At 39.4% G+C, this 24,781-nt stretch overlaps 1 protein-coding gene across 12 annotated transcripts in view; it reads right to left on the bottom strand.

Annotated features, from left to right (window-relative positions):
* Nucleotides 1-24,781, bottom strand: part of tjp1a (tight junction protein 1a) — a 99,654-nt gene that overhangs the window by 38,903 nt on the left and 35,970 nt on the right. The window contains exon 1 of one of the 12 annotated variants that reach the window (XM_061037116.1): nt 12,224-12,667. The exons of the other annotated variants lie outside the window; for them this stretch is intronic. Within the exon in view, the coding sequence (XP_060893099.1) occupies nt 12,224-12,247 (24 nt within the window). The 5' untranslated portion in view covers nt 12,248-12,667. Of the gene's footprint in view, nt 1-12,223; nt 12,668-24,781 lie in introns of those variants that run through there. 12 annotated transcript variants of the gene reach the window in all.

Genomic DNA, 24,781 nt, shown 5'->3' on the forward strand with positions numbered 1-24,781 from the left:
GATACAACCGACTTATTTTCAAGAGCTTTACGCATTAATGTTTCCTCAAACTAGTTTTTAAATGTATCACCATCTCCCACTGAAATCTCTTTCCAGAAATGTTCATAGACAGAACAGTAACAGCGAAACTAGAAGCATGGTGAATGAACACTGTAACAAATAATTAGTTGATCTACATTTGGACAATCTGCTTCCTGCATCAAAGGATCCAAACTCTGGAACAACTTACCACCTGAAATTAAATACAAGTGGTCAAAGGGTGTAAACAGTAACACATAACATGCATCTAATGCATGGCTGTGTCTCAACATACTAGGTTTTCTGCCATGAATTAACATTTAGAAAGAACTAAACCTAAAGGCTTTACTTTCAGTAATGCCTCGTTGTTGATTACAAAGATGTGGGAGGAAATTACATCATGACTAGGGCCTGACCAGTATTTGTAATTGCAACTGTAGTAAGCAGATTGGCTTATTACACTTTCACTTACAATATCTGTTGGTACCAAACCCTTACATGCACAGACAATAACATATATTAAGGCTGTAAAGACAAATGTGTTGCACTATTGTTTCTAGACCTTTAACCTCATATCAAAACTAACTTCCACTACACTTGATCTGTTTTTGTGTCTGTAGAAACAAACTGTCCAAGGCAATGAAAATGATAACCAAATCCAGGCCTGGAACCTTTGGATTCAGCCAATCACCATAAACACAACTATCAGTATTCCCACCCTACCCCTCCCATCACACACACTCGACAGGAATGTGCAGATAACGAGACAAGGCCCAACTCTCTTTTTCTCTGCCTGTTTCTAATTCCAAACAGTTTCCCCTCACCTCACACTCTGGATCTTTCTGTCTCAGTCTATCCATATTATTTTCCCTTCTTTGGCTCACAGACAAGGCGCACTAAACGAAAAACAACAACAAAATCATTGAATTAAATAATACATGGCGCATGGGACAATGTAGTTTCAGAGAAGTAAAATACTGAATATCAGGCCACATCAGTTGGAAGCACCAGTGAGTGTGAAGGCGAGGTGAAAGGGATTTATGGTCTGGCAATGATAATTATAGTGAATGCTATTATGTGGTTTATGAATTTTCAGAGGAGTGACTACCGCTTAAATGACAGCCTTCAATTAACATAAGCCATGAGTTATCATCTGTTGTAAAACACTTTCCCACAAGAAATTAGTTTTATTAAGAAAAGTAGCTCAGAGGATGCAGGACCACAAAAAACTTTTATGAAATGAAACTTCAATGAAAAGCTGCTAATTTGTTACTTCCTTAAAAAAAATACTTGTGACACACAAGTACACACAATTACATTTAACAAAAATCAAGAAATTAAGAAAGCTTCATCAACACCCCTGTAAACCTCAAGATTGATGCTTTAGCACCTTGGAGCGAAACCCTTCATTACAACCCTTCAATTCGTCATGTGCCTTAGTGTTGTGTTGTGAATGTCCCAAATCAAAACATTGGATTTGGGTCCATAAATTATGCTTTTCAATTGAGCCTAGTTTGACTTCAGTGAAACTCACAGTACTACGTGGACATGCAGGCATGTATACACACATGTTAAACAAAGGGGGGATTCAAGAAGGGGTCTTTCAGTGTGCTCATGTTTGCCTGTCTCTACAGTACACACAGGATGGGCCAAAATTAGCAACAACCAGCAAGGGCAAATGTAGTCTCTCCCCTGCCACAATGAAACTGCAAATACAAAACATGATTATGCTGAAAGCGGCAGCAGCATTTGAATTTTTAAACCTGATGTGGAGCAGGCAGTTGGAATATTTGCCACAGGAATAAAAACACAAGGCTTTCACATTTCAAGTTGCACAACAACTTCCAAACTACGCAACACTGAACCACAACTCATAGTCTGCAGAGTCACATGGTGCCATAAAACAAGAGGCCAAACCCACTCAATGGCATTCCCAAGCGTTCTGAGGACTTTGCTACAATAGGCATGTTGTGGGGCAGAATCTATAGTGAATTAATGAGTTACTGTTGTAGCGGCCATTTTCCCAGCACTTAACAGGCAACATAATTACCAATCCTCAAAGAGATGAGAGACAGGGAGGGGGTGCATGCATTCTTTAATGAGACACAGAGAGATAATACATAAATGACTTCTAATGACATCCATAACAGAATTCCACAGCACCCTAACTAGAGAAGAGACTCGTACCCTTCAGTGCAACTCGTGAAGAAATTACAATGAGCAAAGAATGAGTGTTGCCATTCCCTGATGAAGCCTCATCATCTTGTTAAACAGCCCTGTCTCGTGAGCATACAGTAAATTACATCTGAACACTGTTGTCAAAATTCTGTACTTTTAGTTAAGCCTATAATGCCAGCTGCAACATAGCACGATTTGTATCAAGTAGGCCCAGATAAAACAATTTGATGCAACTGCTGAACTAGTCTGTGCAAAGAAAAGTATTACACTTGTTGATATGTGTTTTCAAAGGTTTTGAGCCCCACTCTACCTGCAAACTAGCCAAGAAATTAAGCTATAACTCTGTGTCTGTGCCTATGCTGAGAGAGACATTGGGATTGTGCAATACCACAGTAATCATGCTAAGGGACAGTGATGAAACGCACACCTTTAATAATTAATCAAAACTTCTTAGCAAAAAAACTACAGTAGCCTGTAACGTTACTGACATGAAGCTACTGATTGTTGTCACACGCAGCCACCAGCTGTTACCAGCATGAGAGCAGACGGATTGAGCGTGAATAGAGAAAAGACTAAGCAGCGTTAGAAACAAAGAAACTATACACAATGAATTATCAACACTTTACGACCTGTGAAATGTATAATACATATTTTAAAAGACAGTTCATTCTTCCTATTTGTACAGCAGCTCTACGTGGCACTACTTAAACGCTACCTTCTTTTTACTACGACTCTGCACAGGGATTTAATATTTATTTAAAGGCTACACACCATGATTATAAATTTTCCATTGATTCGTGGATCACATGCGGCCCAAACCGGGGCCGGTCTGAACAGACCATGAATCAAGCATGATCCATTTCCCCACTACTAAGAAATAACAAATAACATCAATTGTGTATGTTACTCTATTTCATTTGTAAAGTAGTGTTCTGTCTCTAGTGATCAACCCAGAGGTTAGTTCAGTGCACATCCAAACCTATATTTAGGTACGGTACAGTAAAGCAGATTTCTAAAAAGGAAAAAAAGCAGAGTATTTGCACATTGGATTACAGCTGTAGCACTTTATTAGCCTGCAGGCAACGCTTCAACTCTACAGGCTTAAGCAAACCATCGTGCAAAGCAGAAAACAGCAGATTAAAGATTTGCTAAGATGATGACAGTTTTTGGTACACTGGGAAAACAAACAGTGTCTGATTTGATGCAATGATTTATTTCACATTACTTAACACTAAAGCAGAGAAAAGGGGTCAAGCGTGTAGAGGAAACTATAGAGAGAAAAGGGTGTTCAAAAACGGAGACAGGAGATAAAGATGACCACAGGATTGTTTATAGCAACTCACATGATGATGTTCCTTTTATCTTCGCAATATGTGAATGTGAACTAGGTTTGTATTTAGCAGGAAAGGAATTAAATCATCAGACAAGATAATACTAAGATAGAAGATAAATGTAACACTTATTTTGTTCCACAGAGGTATCTAGGAAAAGCAAATTCCCTTATCAGAAGTCGGTGTGCTGGGAAATTACACCCTTTTAATACTATGGATGACTCTGCTTCATATCATCTGAGGCAGCAGACAATGTCTCCCACAGGCTGATGACTTTGTTTCCCAGACAGAAAAGACAGTTTTGCACTCCTTACACAGCAACGAAGAGATAAGCAAATGAACATGCAGCAGTGTGTGTAAAGGCATATAGGGCAACAAGCCTTGGGATGAATCTGTTCCAGCCTCTTTCTCTCCTCCCTAACCAGCTGAGCCACGGCTGCCACATGCACTCTTTCTTGTCCATCCCCGCTTGCCCTCTCTTTCCCTCTCTCTCTCTGTCTATCTCTTGCACTCTCTCTGTCTAATACACACAAAACACCCTGTGTCAAATCCCCTGTGCCTGCAGTGGGAATAATAAATCCCTGCAGAGACCTGCCCTGCCCTGACAGAAAGGATGCAGAGCTGGCTAGGAGTGTCCTCGCTTTGCAAGGATGACTGTTTGATAAGGAACAAGGGACAAACCAAGACTCAGGGTTACACGAGACTCTAATCTCAAGCAAGAGCATTAGTAAGAGAGTGCAAGAAGGTAAATCATTTTATGCCAACAGCCAAAGTGTTCCTGCAAAGTAGAGGTACAATTTAAGTGTGTAAACCCAGTCTTTCCGAGCGCACTAATATAACATGTCAGATTCTGTAGGGTCTATATAAGATTTCATCCAGTCTCTAACTGCCACACTTTGTCTGACACCTCTACTTGAATACAGATTCAAAATTAAAATATGAAAAACTAATTTTTGTGTGAAAGGATTCATGTCTGCCTCAAACTGCCAAACATCCCTGACAACCACTGAGGATGATTGACAATAGAGAAGATTTGAATGCATGGTTCAATTCTTGTGTCGTTCATTCAGAAACTGATCTTTGAAGAAAAGTCAAGGATTCATTTAACAACAGTTCAGAACCACAGTGATGGTATTTAAGAAACTCACAGCTGGATACCACTGTCATCAAAGCCTGTGAAAGAAGGGTTCATGTTGATGTCTCAGACAAGATTACCTTTTATCTTCGACAGCCAACACATTCAATGCCCCCTTATGCATCTCACTGCCAAATCTCAATATAATAAAAAATATACACTTTTTTAAATAACAGCTAGTTCACAAAACTCTTTGACCCAAACAGGGCAAGGATATTTACTACATTCTTTTGCAGCAGCATTTGAATTAAATGAACATACTTGGTGACTTATAAATATGGGCATAACCATGACATAAACCAGACTACAGCTATAATGATGTGGTTATAGGAAAGATGGACTGTCTTTTTAAAAATCTGCCATGTGACTCAGATTAAAGCTGCTACATCCCTCCCTCCCACCCCTACCTTTCTCCATTTCATCCCTCTGATAACCCTTCCTCACATCAACTCCTCCCTCAGAAGAATCTTCTGTTTTCCTTCTTTTTCTCTCTCTGCAATCAACCTGCCTCCTGCTGTGTGTATCTGCCCTGCATATCACTCCAGGGATAAAAGAGATAAGCGGGTCAGATGTCCTTGATAACTGCTACACTCCAGAGTCCCCTGGGTGTGAAACAACACAAACAGATGCTTTCTCTCAATGTTTTTATCTAGACTCTGTCAGGAGGTGATACATAAGTAACAATAGGCTCAGTTTCACTGTTATCTTTTTTTCAAAAATCAGACTCTTCCACTCAGGAGTCTTGTATACTTAATCTGTACATCAGTGCATGTTCATACCCAAATATCGCTTACTCTGCTTGATAATTGAAGTTTTAGTTTCCACTGTTCCATGGACTTGTGCCTAAACAACCCAAGCATTAACACAAACTTGTTTTGAGATCCAGAAAGATCCAGTGGGGAACTAACCAGCCAGAAACCTGAAGTCAATTTAAACCAACATGACCACAGCAGCTGTCTGTAGTGGCAATTGGCAGCCCCTCTCATCTCTTACACAATCCTTTTCAGAATGCAATTCTGCAACATTGCCGTAACGAAGCTCTGCAATCATTACTTTCATGATTCCGCAACAGCGTAATATTTATGTCCCAGTCTGTGATTTCACATTGCGCCGGGGTGTTGTGGAAGAATGACTCGTAAAGAAACAGCTGGAGCTCCACATACACACACACTCAGACATGCACACACACACACACACACACACACATGCACACGCTGGCTCTGTTAATCCTGTCCCGCACCTGTAACGCCTATGTTACTACCTCCAATTACGGCCGAGACGTGGGTATACTTGGTTCCCCTTTAAAGCCTCTGTGACATTCATATAGAAGGCAACTGTAACAGAGGTGTAAATATTGCAATCTGAATAAGGCAAAACAGTTTACACCTGCTCTCCTCAAGGGCCAGTAGGGCTTTGATTCAAGGGCTCAGAATCAAAGACTTCCCTGTTTGCATTAGGAGCTTGTGTTCTGCATGTGGTACACTTGCTTGAGTCTCATATTTTTTTCACACTGAGGTTGCAACTTGACGACTCATCCTTCATACTGTCGGGCAGTAGATGCTATCTTAAGTGACCCAGACTTCACAGACTGCCCTTTGCCATGTGCTGTTCTCAAAATGAACTTGATTTTGACCAGGAGCATTTCATGTGACATTTCACCCAGCTGTTATCTTTAGTTTTTCTTTTTCCACTTTATATTTACATCTCCTCCTAGGACTGCCAATTTCCCAGTCCTGGTCATCTTGGAGAAGAATTTCTCCCTGGACAAATGTACGCTTTCTGAATCCACATGAGAAGTGTATCAGCAAAAGGAAGGTTCTTAGGAAACGGATGCTGTAATTCCTTGCCACAGATGCCAGAAATGAGTTGCTCCATACTCCATTTATCACTTTCCACATCAGCCCTGATTCTCCAGAAGAACAGGGAGCCTAGGACACAGAACAATAACATCTCCCGTACTCTGTTTCTCTCAGTAACAATTGCTCCTCTAATTACATTTCCCTCCTCCATTGATGTAAATGGCGATGTGTAATCATCAAAGGAAAATAGAGGCAGTTCTTGGCCCGCTGTGCAACTCTAATTAATACAACCTCCTTCATCTGAATGCCTTTTTCCACTTATTCCAGTATCTCGTCTCACAACACGAGTCTAAAGGCTTGAGGGGCTACTGATGTTGTAAATTTTTTTTTTTTTTGTTCGTGTTGCTTTCACAAAAATGAGCAGGAATTACCGAAGGCCAAACACCAAGAATGAGGTCAACATTTACTCAAATGAAATTAAGTCAACTTTCTAGTGAGCTAATCTGGCTTTTAACTAGTTTGTGATCAGTAAAATTATTTGTTAATCCAAAAATGTAAATATGAAATATATGTATATGAAAATGAGCTGAGCGAATTTATGAATAGTATAAGTATTATACAATTATATTTACAGTTGATAATTTAGTCAAATTATTATCTGTCTTAAATGTATCCCCACCTCAATTTGAATTACAATTTTCTCTTGATATCTCTACACGTGTCAGCCTTCATTCAAATGTTAGCCAACCAGCAGACTGTCTTTTCCAAACCTCTGTCGAGAGCTGGTTACATGAAACTCCTGAACAGCCAATCAGAGTGATTCCTCTCACCAACCGCGCCGACTGACGCCGAATCGGCCGGGGAAAAGGCCAACAGGGCCAACGGAGCCGGACCCACCACAAAAACTAGGGCAACGATCGCACACTGACGGTCCAGCTATGACCGACGGCCGACAAGCTCCTGGGTGTGTCAGGGCCTTAAGATTTCCTGAGCTGCCTGACAGTGATATTTTTCAAAATGACTAACCGACAATCATGGTTGCTCCTTTAACTGATCCAAAAAGGCTGCAATGACGTCATGGACGGTAATATCAAAACCTTGAACAGCTTGTCAACATCTTAAATGTGGGCTGTGATTTAAAGGGCAGGAATAAGGCTAGTTTAAACCAGTATTTTGTATACACTGTTCTTTTCCACTCTCCTTGGACCCAGAACAGGCACTAAACGGAAATATATTTTCCTTCTGGCTTCATATATTTACATCCTCCTCTAAGCAGCAATTAACTGAAACTGTTATTCTGCAAGTACATGAATTGCAGCATCCACTCCTGAAAATTTCTAGACATTTTTCCTGAGACTGCCACTGAATTCTTTCTGGGTTGCTTGTTCACACATGTACCTCAAAGACCATCCATGATGTGGGGCAGAGGGGTCTCAAGAGACAAGACATGATGTAAAAAAGAAGTGGCGGACAAAGCACCCGAGTCTAGAGCTATGATGCCAATATTTCAAAATTCAAAATAAATTCACAATAAAGACATTTACTATATCAACAAAAGAAAAGGGAACATCATATTTCCTGCTGCATTCTCAAATCAGCTCACCCTGAGTTCAAAATGTACTTGGGGGCAGGCAGGAGAGATCCCATGTATATTTGGAGGAGTGAAACATTTGGCTTTTTGCGTTCACATGAGCAGCTCATTCTGAAAATGTCAAGAGGTTTTCAGTTGCAAGTGTTAAAGCACCATTTGATTATGTTAGACAAAATGGCAAAGTGTTCTAGCTAATGTTGTCACAAATTAGTGAATGTTGAATACTTACTGACACATCACACTAACCCAATGACACACTTAAGCACTAATGCACTATATTAGCGCCACTGACCTATGAGACATGAAGTGAACACACCCACAGATGATACTCTTTTCCTGAAAGACAGCACTGCTGAATTGTATCCCTGTTGATCATTAACTGAAACTTCCCTTGGTGTGTGACTAATAGCGGTGTTCCAGCAGTTTATCTTGACTCATCAGGTAGGTATGAATAAAGTCAATATACTATAGAGAAAGCTAAACCGAGGCAAAAGCAGGTCAGACTTGAAATGTATTATGTACCCATGTTTGAGGCTGTTACCACAGAACTTAGTTAAAAGAAAGTCTGTCTGTGTCTACTGTCTTTGCACTGATAGCTAATCAGTGAAGTGACCCCTGGATAGAAGTCACTAGGTTTTTGTTTAGGAGACACAGTTCACTTGGCTTTTATTATAAAACAAGATACAAGGATGAAATAAAACCTAGAGGACTGTATTCTGATATTGACATATTTATGAAATATATATGTGAGAATATCCCCATCAACCTCAATGGTGATCCAGTTATTTAACAAAAAATATCGTGCAAAGTGTCTGCTCTTCAGAAACAACTGATAAAAGAAACCCTCTATAAACTGTTTTACTATACAGTTAATCATGCAATGCTTTAATGTTGTATTTTAGTATGTATGTATTTAAATGCTTGTGTTTCATATGATTATGTGTTGTCCTGTATGGTTGTTGGTGTCTTTTATGTTATCATGCTCTCAGTGAAAGACCAATTCCCCTAGGGGGTAAAAAAGGTTTCATTCATTCATTCAACATATGAAGAGTTAGTTATCACTGCGATATGGTTTTCAAACCATAAATAAAAACACAAAGTTATGAGAAACATACAATAATTCATCACCCAATCAATGACTTGACCATTAAAATCAGGTAACATGACTTCTTCTTCCACTCCTACAATCATGCTTTTTATCCAACAGATAACTCTGTTGTCATCCCTCTGTCATCAAGCAGATAAGCTCTTAATCAGGGATACATGATGCAGATAAACATCTGCTTCCAATGGCTGATACCAATAAGATAACCAATAATTCTGAATTTTTTACATAGCTCTTTGAACACTTAGTGAACATATAATGGAAATTACAATCTTCCTCTGAAGAATCCACCCTGGTGACAACGTATTGGCACATTGGTAAAAGGGATGGGTACGAGTACTCAAGTGAATGAATGAATATAAATAATATATAAATTAATATACTTAGTAAGAAAGAAATTAACGGTACACACTCAGCATTATAACTTCTTCCACCACGGCTTCAGCTCTATTTAACATACACACAGCTAGCTGGATTACAGCAACAAAAACTGCTTTGCAGCAGCTATGGTAACTTTTAGGGGCACATCAATCTAAAAGGCGAGAAAACATAACAAAAAAAACAAAGGACGATGATTATGTGCAGCAAAATATATGTGGCATTCAACTTGCATATCATAGAAATACTAGTTTGATGCCTTACCACATGTATTTAAAGCACAAGGAAAACCAGCGGAGACAGACAACAGAGTGGACAAAATTACCATGCTAATAACAAAAATGGTGACTGGAGATATGCTACCATTACGTTATTTGGAAGGAAAAGCTTCCACTAGCTGAGGGCGTTTGTTGAGTCGCAGTACAAGCCACCATCCTGGCGAACAACAGCTACAAGAGTGGAAAAGATGTACGAGGAAAGAGAAACAGAATTATGGGCTGATTTGCAATGTGTTGACAAAGTGTCTGTTACTACAGACCCGTGGACAGCTCTCACACAGAGTCATATGTTACGATCACTGTTTTACAGAGTACACACCGGATTAAAAATGGCCGTCCACCGGGAGGTCAGTTTCTGACGTATTTTATTGTACGGAAAAAATAATAATTAGCAAATACTCATTGATTAGCAATATTATCTACCAATATTGGTCTATTGCAGATATAATGGTATCGATCTATTAAGTTTTAATTAGAAGCTGTTATGAAAAGCTTTCTACCAAACACTTAATGCAGATAACAATGCTTGCTGTGATTAAAAAAAGTTTATTGTGTAGTTTCCAAGCAGAGCCTGCTCTGTGCCTATTCTTCGCGGCACAAGACTCAACAAATGTGCAGAGCATCACAACTGGTAGTTTGCACTTACTACTTGTATTTAGAATAATGTTAAATATTGTTTAAGTTGTTTGTTTTAGAAAGCAGCCTTCTCAGCACATTTTCCTGTCATATTATGCAAAATCTACAAAGAGAAAGTGTCTTTTCCTTCCTGATCAAGAATCCGCTTGCAGGGTTTAAAGTATTTTGCAAAATGTTGCAGTCACTAAAAATAATATCTGTATCAGTTTTTAAAAATTCAATGTTGGTCAGGTTGTAATATAAACCTATGTATCTGTGACTAAGCACTGATCTGATGTTTGTTGTGCTTACCCAAGTTTATTCTGAGAAAGCAACAGGACATTAAGTCTTAATGTCTGCAAATAGTGACAGTAGGGACTCACTGCTTTACAGACAATAGTCTATTCTGTCAGGCTAAATGTTCACACTGTGATCATTGTTGTATATTTGACTGCAGCACAGTACTAAAAACGTTGTTACCCATAGGAAAGGCTTTCTCAACAACATCCAGTTATTAGTTTAGTTTCACTGTTAGTTTAAAACAAACAACAATGTTGAAGCACATGAAAAATGTTTTGGCTTATTACCAGCTGTGAGCTTACTATAGTAGTAAGTCTTATGTCAAGGTGTGACCAAGGCCCTCATAACGTCATCGACATGACGGAGCTGGTTTCGTCTGACAGGAACAACCTACCAAACCTGAATAACACTACCTCTATTGGACAAACAGAGCACATTCCTCACTTGAACAAAATAAATCCTCTAGTAGAAAAGATGATTGAATACACTGTGCAAAAATATTAAGGTCTCTGAGGATTGACCCAATTAAATTTTATCCACCACAACTTTTTCTATACTTCTTATTTCTGAAAAACATTGAAATAGCATGATGCATGTGGGGAAAGGCCTGTAGTAAAAGCTCAAATACTGCTTTTAACATTTGACCCAGTTTCCAACCAAATTCAACACCTTATTCGTATGTGACTAAAAAATTAAAATACTTTGACATTTAATTGGTATAAGCTCTGATTTTAAGAAGCCAGTGATGAATGGTGGGCAATTCCTTACAGCTGGGTGTAAACAACATAAACTTGTGGTCCTCCAACATGGGCTTCAGGGATCTCGAAGGGGCTTTAGTGAGCAAAAGGGAGACTTGAAAAAAATAAGTTTAACTGATAAAATTAATAAAACCATCGCCTTGCTAATAGTGTTAACAGTTTCCCAAGTCTTGCATTTATAAAACCTACAACAAAACTTAACCTAAACCAAAAATATTGTAAAAAATGTCCTTTAATAGGGCAAATCTAATAAAATATAAAGAGGGGTCTAAAGGGGATGCTGCTATGTCAGAGACTCGGTTAGTTATCCAGATGGATTTCCTGTCCCTGTTTTACTAAACTGTTAAAACTGGGAGTCTTGATATCAACAGGTAGGTGAGTTGGACCCTCTATGAACACTTAGAGGCAGCTTGTAAACATTTCAAACCAGAAAAAAAGTCAGATCAATTTGACCCTAGCATAGTAGAAACAGCATGGGTGGTACCGAGCTCTGTCCCTTAAGGTTAAGGGTTCAGAACTCTTGAGCAAAGCAAACATACACACATTCATAACCAGCCACCAGCAGGCATACTTCATTACTATTAACATTAACAATGGTCTACAAAGCCATGGAGACCTGGGTTAGCTTGTTGTTCAAAATTAGCCAAAGTTAGCTCTTTACTTTGCCACACACATTTAAAAAAAAAAACGCCAGCAGCTTTGCAAAACACATCAATTTTATCCGCGCAGGTACCCACCTTAGTTGAAGCTTTGGAGGACATGTTACACTGCTATTCCGCTTCAAAACTATTTGGTTAAAAGTTGTTTGTGTCTTTGTTTTGTTAATCACTTGGGTTAGTGCGCTTTTTTTCCCTCCTAGTTGAATTTTCGCCCAGCTGCCGCCACGCCGGGCTACGTTGTTATTTTATTTTATCCAGGACGACGGGAAACATGTCACGAAAAGCCGTGAGGAAAGTCCAAAGTTCATTATTTTATCTTCGCCGGCCGAAACGCTCAGGTTAGTCCATTCAGATATCGAGTCATGGGAGAAACTCGAGTTCGGAAAAAGGCAAATAAAGGCCACCTTGCTTGTCTGTTTCGTCGCTAACCTCTGGATGAAAAGTTGAGAATAGTAGGCATCACTGGGACGGTGCAGTAGGCTACAGCAATGGCAGGCTGTGTAAACCTCTCCCTGCTCTCAGCTCTGCGAGAATCGGCCGTGTCGTTCCTGTGCGGAACGAACCATTACACTCACCGAGGGGTGCACGGCGCTGAAAAAACGGGGGCATTATCCACTTCACAAAGGGTCACCCAATATAACGACTTTTTTTGTTTCTCTACCTGTGAAAAACACAAATAAGTGGGTTATTGTGTCTTCATTTTTTTTTTTGCATCTGATTTTATGGCTGCTAAAAAAACGTGTCTTCCCCCGTTATCCCACGAAATAAAGCGTCCGGGATACAATAAGGAGAAGCGACGCCGTTGTCCCAACCGATGCTGAATGCTCACTTTCACTATGAGCTGATGGTGAATGTTGTGTGAGGTTGTTACGCAAGGATTACAGGAGCCTTTAAAAATAGGAAAAACGGAAGAAATCTGTATTCTCTAGAAACATCCTTCAAAGCAACAGCAAATGGGTGAAATTATTTAAAGAAGCTGGCCCTAAAAAAAAAATCAGAAGAATAAGCAATGTGAGCAGAATACCATATGTCAAAAGTTAGTTGCATATAACAAATGGCCGAAACGATTTCCCTTCAAGGTGTTTGTGTGGTCTCTTTTTTTAGGTTAAATTGAACTGGTAAGTTACAAAAAGAGTGCATAAACTAAACATCATTCCTGATTTGAGAACATTACTCAGGGTCGAGGAATTTGCAGTGTTTGTGGTTGATAAGTCACCTCACAGGAAACCACAAAAGCCATTCAGTGTAGTTCTAAGGACTTCCCAAACCAGACCCCACCCACAGGATGCAACAATCTCTGCTTATATTGTTTTACAGTTTACTTCTGTTTTGAGCAAACAATACATGCAATAATAAAGTGAGCCAATGGAGAAACACGTAATGAGGACACAGTTTAAGAATATGAACGTTTTCTGTGTCAGGTGTTACAGTTGCCTACTTACGAGTATGATTGTGAGCAAAGTAGCACACGGAGACACATGCTATCGTTTCACCCTATCTTTTCCAAACAAACTGAGCAATAGTTTTCCCTAAATTTAGCTCTTTTAATGGTCACTTCCTCTATGTGTGAGGAGGAGGGCTTGGGCGGCAGCCTTGGTGGTCTAAGGAGTTAATTCCCACCAGACATAATCCTACAAGGCTAAAATACCGCCAGTCAGGAGTAGCAGACCTGTTTTGAGAGTTGCAAGCAGAGGTTGACCTCCAGAAAGGCCAGGTCCCACTGAGTAGAGGATCAAGAAGGATGAACAACTCTAAAACCTGCAGACATACTTCAGCCATTGAAACATACTCATTTCTGACAAGATATTAACTGGGACATACCGTTTTCAACATAAGGGATCACCAAAATCCTAGAACACTCAGCCCATTGAGGAAAATGCATTTTAAAAAACAGACAACAATGTTAAGCATGCCCTGGAGGATACATACTAGTATGGATGCAAGTCGCTCGCTCCTTCTGAAGCTCCTCAATCGCCTGTCAGGATCGATCAGAGCGGACAGCAGGATGTTTAACATGATCACTCAGGTCACACAGGTTTCAAATAGCAACAAAAATCTATAAAAAAGTAACAAAACTAAGCAAGAAAATATTGCTTGTCACCATTAAAACGGACAGCTTTTCCTCTGCTGCTCGCCTCTTGCTCACATCCACAGCTGTGATGCTACCTCAGATGTTTCAACAGAGAGAAGCAGGACATTAGTGACACTCCAATGTGATCAAAGCTATCTTTGTCCTCTGTGCTTGCATCTCTGCTCCCATCTCTCTCTTTTTCGCTCTCCCTCTCACACACACACAAGCATAGAGATAACACTTTTTCATGCAGCGGAGGCTTCAAAGCTCAGGTGCGCTCATGGAAGAGCAGACACATGGAAAACAAAGGCGAACATGCAGGCCCACATAATGCTGGAGCACATCACAAGGTTCAGTCAACCCCAGCTTCTCCTGCAGCAAAAAGGCTAATGTAGAGTGAAACAGCATAATGTGCACATTTAAAAAAAAAAAAAGTAAAGCTGGCTTCTGATGCGCAAAGAGAAGTTCACGTAACAAACACAATTACATGATGATGGATGAAGAGGAGTGTAAGGTTCGATGTGAACCATTTGTTTAGCATTGGTGAAAGTTCTTAAACAGATGTTTTTCTCTAGTTACATCTGTCCTGAGTTAGGTGTCTGTGAGAGGCGGTATTATCCCTCCTCTGCTCTGTTGACTCAGGGCTGCCCTTCAGGTCCAAAGGCTCTTTGTTTCTACTCCCAAATAAAAACCTTCTGGAGACTGACGTTATCTATTATTCCTTGACACATAATATATAGAAGAGGTTAACTACGGCAATTCACCTGGAGGTATAACTGTATATCATTTCCCATGCAAAAAATGATTGAAAAATGTTTTCGCAAAGTTTGTTGCTGCTAAATAAATAGTTGAGAAGACTATCTGTACAACAACAACAACAACAACAACAACAACAACAAATCCCTCGAAAAGGCAAATAGGCCTGACTCCAATAAGCAGCTATGGCTCCCATGTTGATGATTATGTCGGACGGTGTGTTTTGACAACATTGATGCTCCATGACACAGAAGGGGAAATACGCTAGGTGTTGGCTACTCAGTCGTATCTTATTTTAAGGGAAGGATCGATACAATCCTGATATCTGATATCAGTTAGACACATTTTCAGAAAGCTGGATCAGTTATCAATGACAGTATCAGAAGTCTTAGAATATATTTTTCACTTCGATTGCTTTTCAGAAAACTTTCACTGACAATATCCATCGGCTCGGTAGAAACCACAAATGGGAATGCTTGTAATGCAACCCTCTATAAACTGTACAAATGTCACAACTCTGCTTGAAAGGCCAACAGTTTAGTATCATGTTACAGGATTAAGAGGTATTTCTCAAATTCAACCCCCCAACTTCCAGGTCAATATTGTTCAGGCTTTTGTGAGGATTTGAACCGTAAACAAATATGTGGTTTCGGAAATTCAAGAAACACACACTTTAGTGTGCTAAATCCAACACCCAATGGGGTTTAGGGTTATATTCATTCACCCGAGAAGTCGTGGAAATAACAGTGTTCCTATCCTAATCCTAAAGCTATAAATGCCCACCACCATAGATTTAAGACAACATCAATCTTTATTTGACTCAATAAATAACAATAAGAGATCACTGTGCAGGTGGTTGGTTGGAAAGTCTCTTAATAAAACTACATACTGATGGATCTTACAAGTTGCTTGAGGAAAAAACAGAGTCTACACTTATGCTAGCTGCTCTGTACAGCTTTTCTCAGGTTGTAGTGCTTTGAGCTAAATGCTACCACCAGCATGCAAACATACAATACAGTTATAATAATAATATGCTGATGCTAGGCTGGTATAATGTTAACCATGTCCATCATCTTAGTCAAGCCTTATTATATGCACTTATTATTAGAAGTGAAGTGCTGGACGAATTCACATTTTCACTTCAGCAAAAGAAAGGTCAGAAGATCACAGTTCTTCTTCGGGGGAATGGGAATGTGTGAACCACTTTTCATGACATTTAAGGGGGTAAGAAAGTCATGGCTTTCCAAAGTGTGTGTCATTGATCCTCAGAGATTGTTTGAAAAAGCACTTCATTGAAACATATTAGCAGTTATTAATTATTCAATCTAATAAAGCCTGATTAAAATAAATAGCATATTCAGCTAAAACAAATGCATGACATATTAAGATTTCCACACAATTCAAAGGGGTTCATTATTATTGGAGTTGATAGTTTAATGTCTTCCCTTTTCAATTGTGTTTAGCTCTGATTCATTCACTACCTCAAAATAAAAATAAAAATAGCTTGTGTAAGAATAGTTTGAAGTGTTGTTATTTAGAGACATAGTCAGTTCAATTTAGTACTTGTGTGACGAAGAAGAAAAACTTTGGAGTGCTAAATTTAAATTTAATTTAAATTTAATTTAATTTTTTAAATGTATCATGGTGTGTCTTCAATGAACCAGGCTACTTTTGATCTTAAAAGGGCATTTACTCTAAAAGCCAGCCTGTGATCAACAAACCAAATAAAAATCTCTCACTTTCCTCTTTGTCGTTCGCTCACTTTTAAATTTCTCTTCTCAACAGACAAAAAAACAAAATGCTGTGCCTGATCCAGAGACAGAACACAGGCGACGCTGCATTGAACCAGACAGAACTCCACTAAGCGCTATCTCAAGGAGTTTAACAAAGAACGGCCCGGGCTGCAGAACAACACAAGCAGATCTACTTGAAATTCCACGACTTTGCTGCTTGTCTAGTGATTTCACAGTAAAGAAAACAGCCTGTTCCCGTGAACCAAACCGGTAACCTACTGAGTGTTACTATTTTTTTGTCTAGTGTGTGATCCACGCCCATTAACACTCAATACACTGTATAGACCTCGTGAAGAAAAAAGTAACCATTACATCATGCTTTCCATCCACGTGACGACCCCATTGTTTGCTGCAGAATGAAACATTAAATTAAAAATAATGCACATCCCAAGGTACAATACACAAGGTAGTCCGCTCAATCTAGTGTGTGTGTGTGTGTGTGTGTGTGTGTGTGTGTGTGTGTGTGTGTGTGTGTGTGTATGTGAATGCATGTTAGTGTTTGAGTGTGCCAGTAAATACTTCATGAAAAGCAATTCAACCGTTTCCCTCTATTGTTGCTCGATGAACATAACATTAGAAAGTGTCTGTGCTTTGCCAGTGTGTCCTCCAACAGAGAGAAAGAACAGACTGTTCTCCAAAGTTTCAAATCACACTTTATGCAAAAATGTTTCCTTTGCCTTTGATTATAGTCCATTTTCTAAGACTGATAACATAATCCAGCAGCATTTCCAAAAAGCAGAAAAAAAAAACTTCCCATAAAAATGTTCTTCCATTAAAACGGGAAAAAGGGCTTTTCAGTTGAAGAAGTAGTGTTTCAGGGTCACAGGTAAGTGTTGAATATCTTCTGAACAGGTTGCACTTGTGTGTGATTTTTATCATCCGATTACACCAAGGTGCGCTTCAGTGCAGGGAAATAGTTTGCTGACATCCTATAGTTTTTTTCACACTGGATGGCAAAGACAGAAAATAAGTAGCGAAGACCTGAATCTAAAGGACAACATCAATTACATTTAATCTGACAGGAATTCTCTCTTCTTACAAAATAGTAAAGGACGCATCAGAAAATGTGTCCAAAGGTCGACGCTTTGAGCAGAAAGGATGCTTCTGTGGTGTTTTTAATAACAGATATTCATTGTAGAGAGGTTTTTTTCTGTTAATGCAGGGGAATAATACGTCTATTAGATTGTTTATTATTTGAGTTGAATAGATCGATGAACAGTAGGAAGCAAGTCAAGAGAAGGGAGATGAACACGTTTTACAAAAAAATGCAAAAAAGAAAAAATATTTCTGCAAACAGACCTCTAAATGTCCATATGCATATGTAAGTTAGCACTAAAGGTGTAAGAGCGAGATGTTTTCATCCACTTTATTTTCACTGAAATAGACTAATCTATCAGTATTTGTCATTATACACACAGTGAGACTCACCTTCCACACATGTTTGATATGTGTGACTGCAAATGGCTCAAACATTTGCTAGTGTTAACAAGTATGCTCTAAAACCACTACAGCGCCACAGCAATAAACCGAGTGAAAGATATATAACTGTGTGTGAAAACTTGTTGATGAGGAATGAGGTACAGCTGATGTTATGCAACATTTTAAAAATCAACTTTTTGAGTTAAAATCATAATAAAAGATTGAACACATTTCATAAATCCACATAATTCGTCCACATTAACTGATAGGGACAATGTAAGACTTCAGTCAACCTGCTGCTAGCATCCCGCAGACAAATAACACTGATCAGTATCCATGGAGCCTGTGTAAGCTCTCTGGTTAGATTTGAAAGCATGTGTTTGTTTGCCAGGTGTTGTCTATGCATGCAGCTCAGAGACACTGATCACATGTACTGTGACAGATCGAGCAGAAAATTCATCCTCAAGGCCTCACCAGGTAAACTCAGGCACGCAAAACAATGACATCATTCGCAAAGACACATTATCTTTCACATATTAGGACGCCACACAGAAATATACTGCAATTATACTGCACCGTTACTTCTCACAGGTTTCAGACAGAGTGAGCGAGGCTGTAATGAAAGCTGCAGTTAAGCTGTCTGGCAGCACTTACAATAAATATCCACCTGAGGCTATAATAACAGAGCACAGACAAAATCTATACATTTTGGCTGATGAAAACTTGCAGCGTATCTTCCAAATAGTCATTAGTCACAGCCTTGCTCTGTAATCCATAGCTGTGGACATACACTAGAGTGAAATATATTTACAATACATGACATAAAGTATGATCAGATATCATTAGGACAGTGATATGTTTTTCATCTTTTAAGATCAACTACGCAGCCTTGGATTTGGAATAAAAAAAAGACAATGGTGTTACGGCCCTCCCTTCAGCTTTGAGAGTGTTTACATCCACATCAGATGAACAGGAGGAATTTGATCCCTCTTTAAAAACGGTGCAGGTCCATCAGTATTAGAGGAAAGAACTATAAATCAAACTGGCTTACTGTATATACACCTGTCATCTCTGTTTGGCCTATACTGAAGCCATCCTTATTTCTCATAGTTATTAAGCCCTGTATTTAACAATTAACAACATGCTCATGTCATATATGATCTTTCTTTTTCATAAAAGTAATCCGTCCCTTTATTTGTATCTTGTGTGAAAAGGCTTATTGTCGTACTTTATACCATGAGTGGAAAGCTACAGATGTCGTATAGACAGCCCTTTAACTCCTATTCTATTCTAATATGAATATGAACACTGTTAAAGTTGAAACTAAAATCTTATAAATACTGTTACTGATTAAATTCCAATCCATTGTGCTAAGTTTAGCTGAAATCATTAAAAAAAAAACCTGTTTCCAAATACTTTCCACCTGTGTGAATCCAATGGGAGCCAGGTAAAAGCTAAACATAGTTACACTTATTTTCCATAGAGCATGACTTTTGTACATGTGTCAGTGCTTATGCATCTGTGTATGGGCCAACATGTGTGAATGGCCAGGCATGGTGTGAACAGACAGCTTAATGAATAGGCTACAGACCCAAGCTCTCCAAAGCTGCCCCACTGAGAGACAGAATTATGTCTCAGTAAGTCCAACAGCTGCAGTTCAAGTTACCGTGTTGACAGCAAGCGGCAGGCACTAAAATGCCATTCGACACATAATGTAAGTGGCATGTAATTGATTTTCAAGGAAGACTGAGGATTTACAAGGCTAATACAGACAGCTACTGCAGATACCAGGCTGCTATGCTCTGCGAGCACAATCTACTTCTGTCAAAGAGCAGATTCATTTAGCAGTTGTCCAGCAATGCAGCTAAATGACTCATCCAATAGCTCAGCATGCAGGTCAGGTCTCAGTTAACTGATATTTTCAAATTGTCTTTGAGAAGTTTACAGGACAAACAACACAAACAAATTCAAACTTTTGTGCGAAGAGGAGATTCAGGTTGCTCTCTGATTCAGTGTGAAGTCTGCGTTACCTCAGATCCAAACCTGCATCACTTCTAAGTGTTGTTAAGTTTGTTGTTTTACACGTGTGAAAAAGCAAACAGTGATGCCAGAATGTCTGCAAAGACACTGTGCTGTATTTCTACGGGACTCCTGCAAGGTTGGAGCTGAAACTGCCTATGTGATTGCTTTATGATGTGTGTCCTCTTCTCTTTAGGTCTCCATTAGTTGTTTAATTTTAGATTAAGGCAACATCAATAATGCACACATCAGTATACACTAAGCAAAAAAAAAAAAGATTATTAAATGAAAAAATCTCAATTGTGAGATAGCTTCTTTTTAAAAAAAAAAACACATTATTCCTTCTGCATCTATGTGGTCCTTTTCATATTAGTAAGGTTTTATAAAACATATAGCCTAAATACAAACATATATTTGTCCACACTCAAATTGCAGACAAACATTTAAAAAAATATCTTATTTGAACTGAAAGCAGAAGAAGAAAAATTTGCTTACATGTGGCTATTTAGTGCGGACATGGGTATGTACAGGTGGTAATCAGTTTGATAATAGAAAATATTCATCCAGCCCTCCATGAACCATACGTGTTTGCTGCTTATATCTGATGGATAAACAGGATATTTTCTGATACAAGTTGACATTTTCTGTACGATTCCGCAAAGGTAAAGGAGCAACTGTATGTAAAGTGATAAATGCCACCGCCATAAAAAAAGGTCAGTACCATTAACAGCAAACTGTAACACCTACTACCTGAGGAGTCAGTGTGAAAGTGTAAGAGCACGTTCAGAACCCTTTCATGCAGCTCTCATACAAGTGCCAACAAGTAGATCAACACTTGTTGACTCATTCAGACCAACTGTTTGACACGAGTCACATTAACTTTTTATGAGATGGCCAAAGAAAAAGGAATCCTATACAGTAACACCATGTTGTCTGCACTGTTTGCAGTGTAAATGAGACCGTGACAACAACGTTGACAACAACCCTTTGTGTGTCGATATAACTACACATGCTCTGAGAAGCCCTTTGCAGACAAGAAACATTGATGGCTTCATCTATTTTGTTAAAGTGCTGGCTTTTTGTCATTCAGACAAAGGAAAGAGAAACAACGCTTGCAGAATATTTGGCACCTGGTGCACAAGAGGGAGCAAAGAGAAAGAAACACAGAGAAAGAGAGAGAGAGAGAGAGAGAGATGTTTTGAGTGTATATGTTATGACAGCGAGGAAGAGGACTGTTTTCTGTTCTCTCTCAGGTTGCATCACCAACTGACTTTGCATATTTATTCATATTGACCAGCAGTGGGTGGAAGGCCTGTTCATTGTCATCCTCTGAAAAAGAGGATATATTATCTAAACCAACCAAAGAACAATTCTGCACTGGCAATAGAAACAATACTTCAGTTGAAGACAAGACATTTTCATTAAGTACTCTGGGGACATTTCAGTCTCATTCTTCTTCTTTGATAACAAAGACATACAGTGATTCAAACTGTCCGTATAACAAATAAAAGATACATTACATCTTATGAGGAACACACAGGTCTGACATCATTTTGCTCTGTTATTATCACTTGTTATCACAGGAGAATAAACACTGACGCAGCAGACTCAGTCATTTGTCATAGAGTGATAAATGTTTTCTTTATATAGAACAGTGTGGAACTAAAGCTGAGCGAACAGAAGACAGCCTTGTAGACTTCTTTAAATAGAATAATTAACACAAACTCAGTCCCTGATAAAGTCCAGGAAAAGGCCTTTACAGTATCAACAATATTTGTATTTCGTCGACTGACGTGTTTTGGGCCACAAAATAACAATACAGAGGTCAGCAGTGTACATCCTTCACAGCACAGTGACTTGAAAACAATAAAGAGATGTGATGAGAGAGGCAAAGGAGATGATAAAAGGAAGGAAAGGAATACAAAAAAAAAAAACAGGAAGACAAGAGCAGAACAGGAGACTAGAGTAGAAGAGTAAAGGGATAACAGGACGAAGAAAAGGAGAAAAAATGTGCCTGTTTGGGAGAAGAAAGCCAGAGAGATGCAGTAGGAGTTGATACAAAGATGGAAAAGTTGAGAAGAAGAAAAAATAAGAGACTACAAGGACAGGACTGAAGATAAGAGGTCAGTAAAAGGAGAGCGAAAAGAAACAGAGAGAAAGATAAACTACAACATATTGACTCACAAAGTTGCAGCAAACGAGGGATTGTTTCAAGTCCAGTGAACTTGGTGTTAGCCTGAAAGGACATGCCCCCCCCCCCCTCCTCTCCCCAGCAGCCCAGTCAGTGATTCTTCCCATGGTACTGCCTGTTACTGTTAAATTCCAACAGTATGAAGCTGCTCTCGCTGGGAGGAGGAGTGGAAGCAGCAGGCACTCTGCTCCCCAGAAGAGGTTGAACAGTTCAGGCTTAGAAGTAATACTTGTCACACAAAAGCAGCAAAAATTGTGTAAAATCGATTGAATTAACCCCACAAGAGAAGCAGCGGTTAGCTGCTGTGCGGTAAATGTGATTTAATGGTTCAACGATAATGAGGCAGATTGATTTCTGGTAGCTGTTGCACTGATGGCAGATGATAATAGAGATGAAATCAGAGAGGGCAAATTGGTGATAGTATCCCTTCTGGTTGGTCAATATTAAATTGAGTTTTTGTAATGTTGAATATAATGACGGTAAACGGAGTAAAGAAGGAGTTAAAACTCTGCTTTTCATTACTCCCCTTTATGTTACCAAATCAGGCCCCTCCACTCCAGCATAACACTCCCTGTCTTAAGTTTATGACATTAATTGCTCCTCCCATGAAAACACGACCCTCAAAGAGGAAATGATGTTACAACGGAGGATGGAGAAGCAGCTGAGGGTAGGAACTAGAGCCAGCTAGCCAGCCAGAGAGGCGGATAGAGACACGGCAGCCAGAGGGGTCGTTTCAAGTATGGTGGTGATGAGATGCGATGGGACCCGACCCCGCAGAATCCCCAGCCTCTACGCTCGATGACTAATCCTCGAGCCGTCCAGTGCCAGGATCTAGACTCATCAGCATTGGTGTTCTCTTGTCAGACTCATTTTTATAACGTCCCACTGGTCAATTCTAACTGCTAATGCCCAACACAACGACCCCTAATGCCAAGTGATTACGGAGTGCTGTTTTAGCACATTTGTTGCCTGAAAAGAGAGAAAGGGCCACAAGGCAGTGGGGCTGGCTCCCTGCTCAAAGGACCAGCCTGATGAACTCAGCAGAAAGGGAGCCAACCTAAAAGCCAGTCTAAGCCACCCCTCTCGGGGTGGGCACTGTGGGGCCTAAGCGGGGTCGGGACTGACTAGCGCGCTGGGCAGGGATTTACAGTGACCTTTTCTGCAGCATATAGACAGTTCCTGTGAGCTCATACTTGAGGAGAGATTGAATGTGCACATCCAGACTTTTCCTGTAAGCCGGGCAGTGAGAAATGCAAGGGTGTTGGTTTACATAAAAAAATGGCCGGGTGAATAGGAGGATCAGGGGGGGAAAAAAAACAAAAAAACATTTTGAGCTATATGTAGAAAATAATAACATATCAAGTCAAAGTGTATTGCCTGGATTTATCTCAAGAGTATTTTTCTATCAATTGTTTGGTTTAAACTAAAAAAAGAGGGAAAAAACTACACTAGTCTAACCATTACTATGCCCTGCAATGTTGCTTTGTCTGGAAAAAGAAGAGACTCTCTGTCATTCTGAACAGAAGATTCGACTAAGATGACTATCAAAGTAGTAGTTTGAAATGTCTACTTTTCAATATAAAGATGATTTATAAAATTTACCCTCCCAGACTTGGACCATAACATTCACAGCTAACAGCATGGAGAAAGTCGTTGCTAATAAATACAACTCCTGAACATTGTCTTGGATTACTGGTACTGTTAAATCATAGCTATATTATAGCCTTAGCACTTACTAAAAAATGTTGTTAAATGTTAAATGTTTACTGAAACCAAAATAACCAGAATCACCAAACCTATGCAAACAGGATGCGAGCCATGCAACATCTTAACTATCCTGATTTTATGTCATAATAACAGCAAAAAAAAGGACCAAAAAAAGGTGAAAAAATAAAAACACAAAAGGGTTATGTTTGCCTCGCTGCACCACCGGCAGTGAGCAGAGCTGTTATCAGCCTCTGTTTGCCTACAGTTTAGGATCTCCTGGGCCCCCCTGGCTGAACCAGTGCCACTGGTCTGACCATGTGACATGTACAGTAAACAAAGCATATGGACGCAACACTGCTGAGACAACAACACAAAGTAAACACTTAACCCTGCACTCCTGTTCTTAATATATAGTTCATACTGCACAGTTGATGTTATAGAGTTTAGCTTTCATGTATATTCCAGGTTTTACACACCGCCAGACCGAGCCTGAGGCTGAGCCTGCAGCTGCAGATATCAATCAATCAATCAATCTTTATTTGTATAGCGTCAACTCATAACAAGTGTTATCTCGAGACACTTTACAAAGAGCAAGTAAAATACCTTACTCTTTGTTGATATGACTGAAGGTAACACAAAACACAAAGATAAGCTTGTTTACTGCACTTGGTAGCTAGCAG

This window comes from Labrus mixtus, chromosome 1 (genome assembly GCF_963584025.1).
Source record: "Labrus mixtus chromosome 1, fLabMix1.1, whole genome shotgun sequence".
NCBI lineage: Eukaryota > Metazoa > Chordata > Actinopteri > Labriformes > Labridae > Labrus > Labrus mixtus.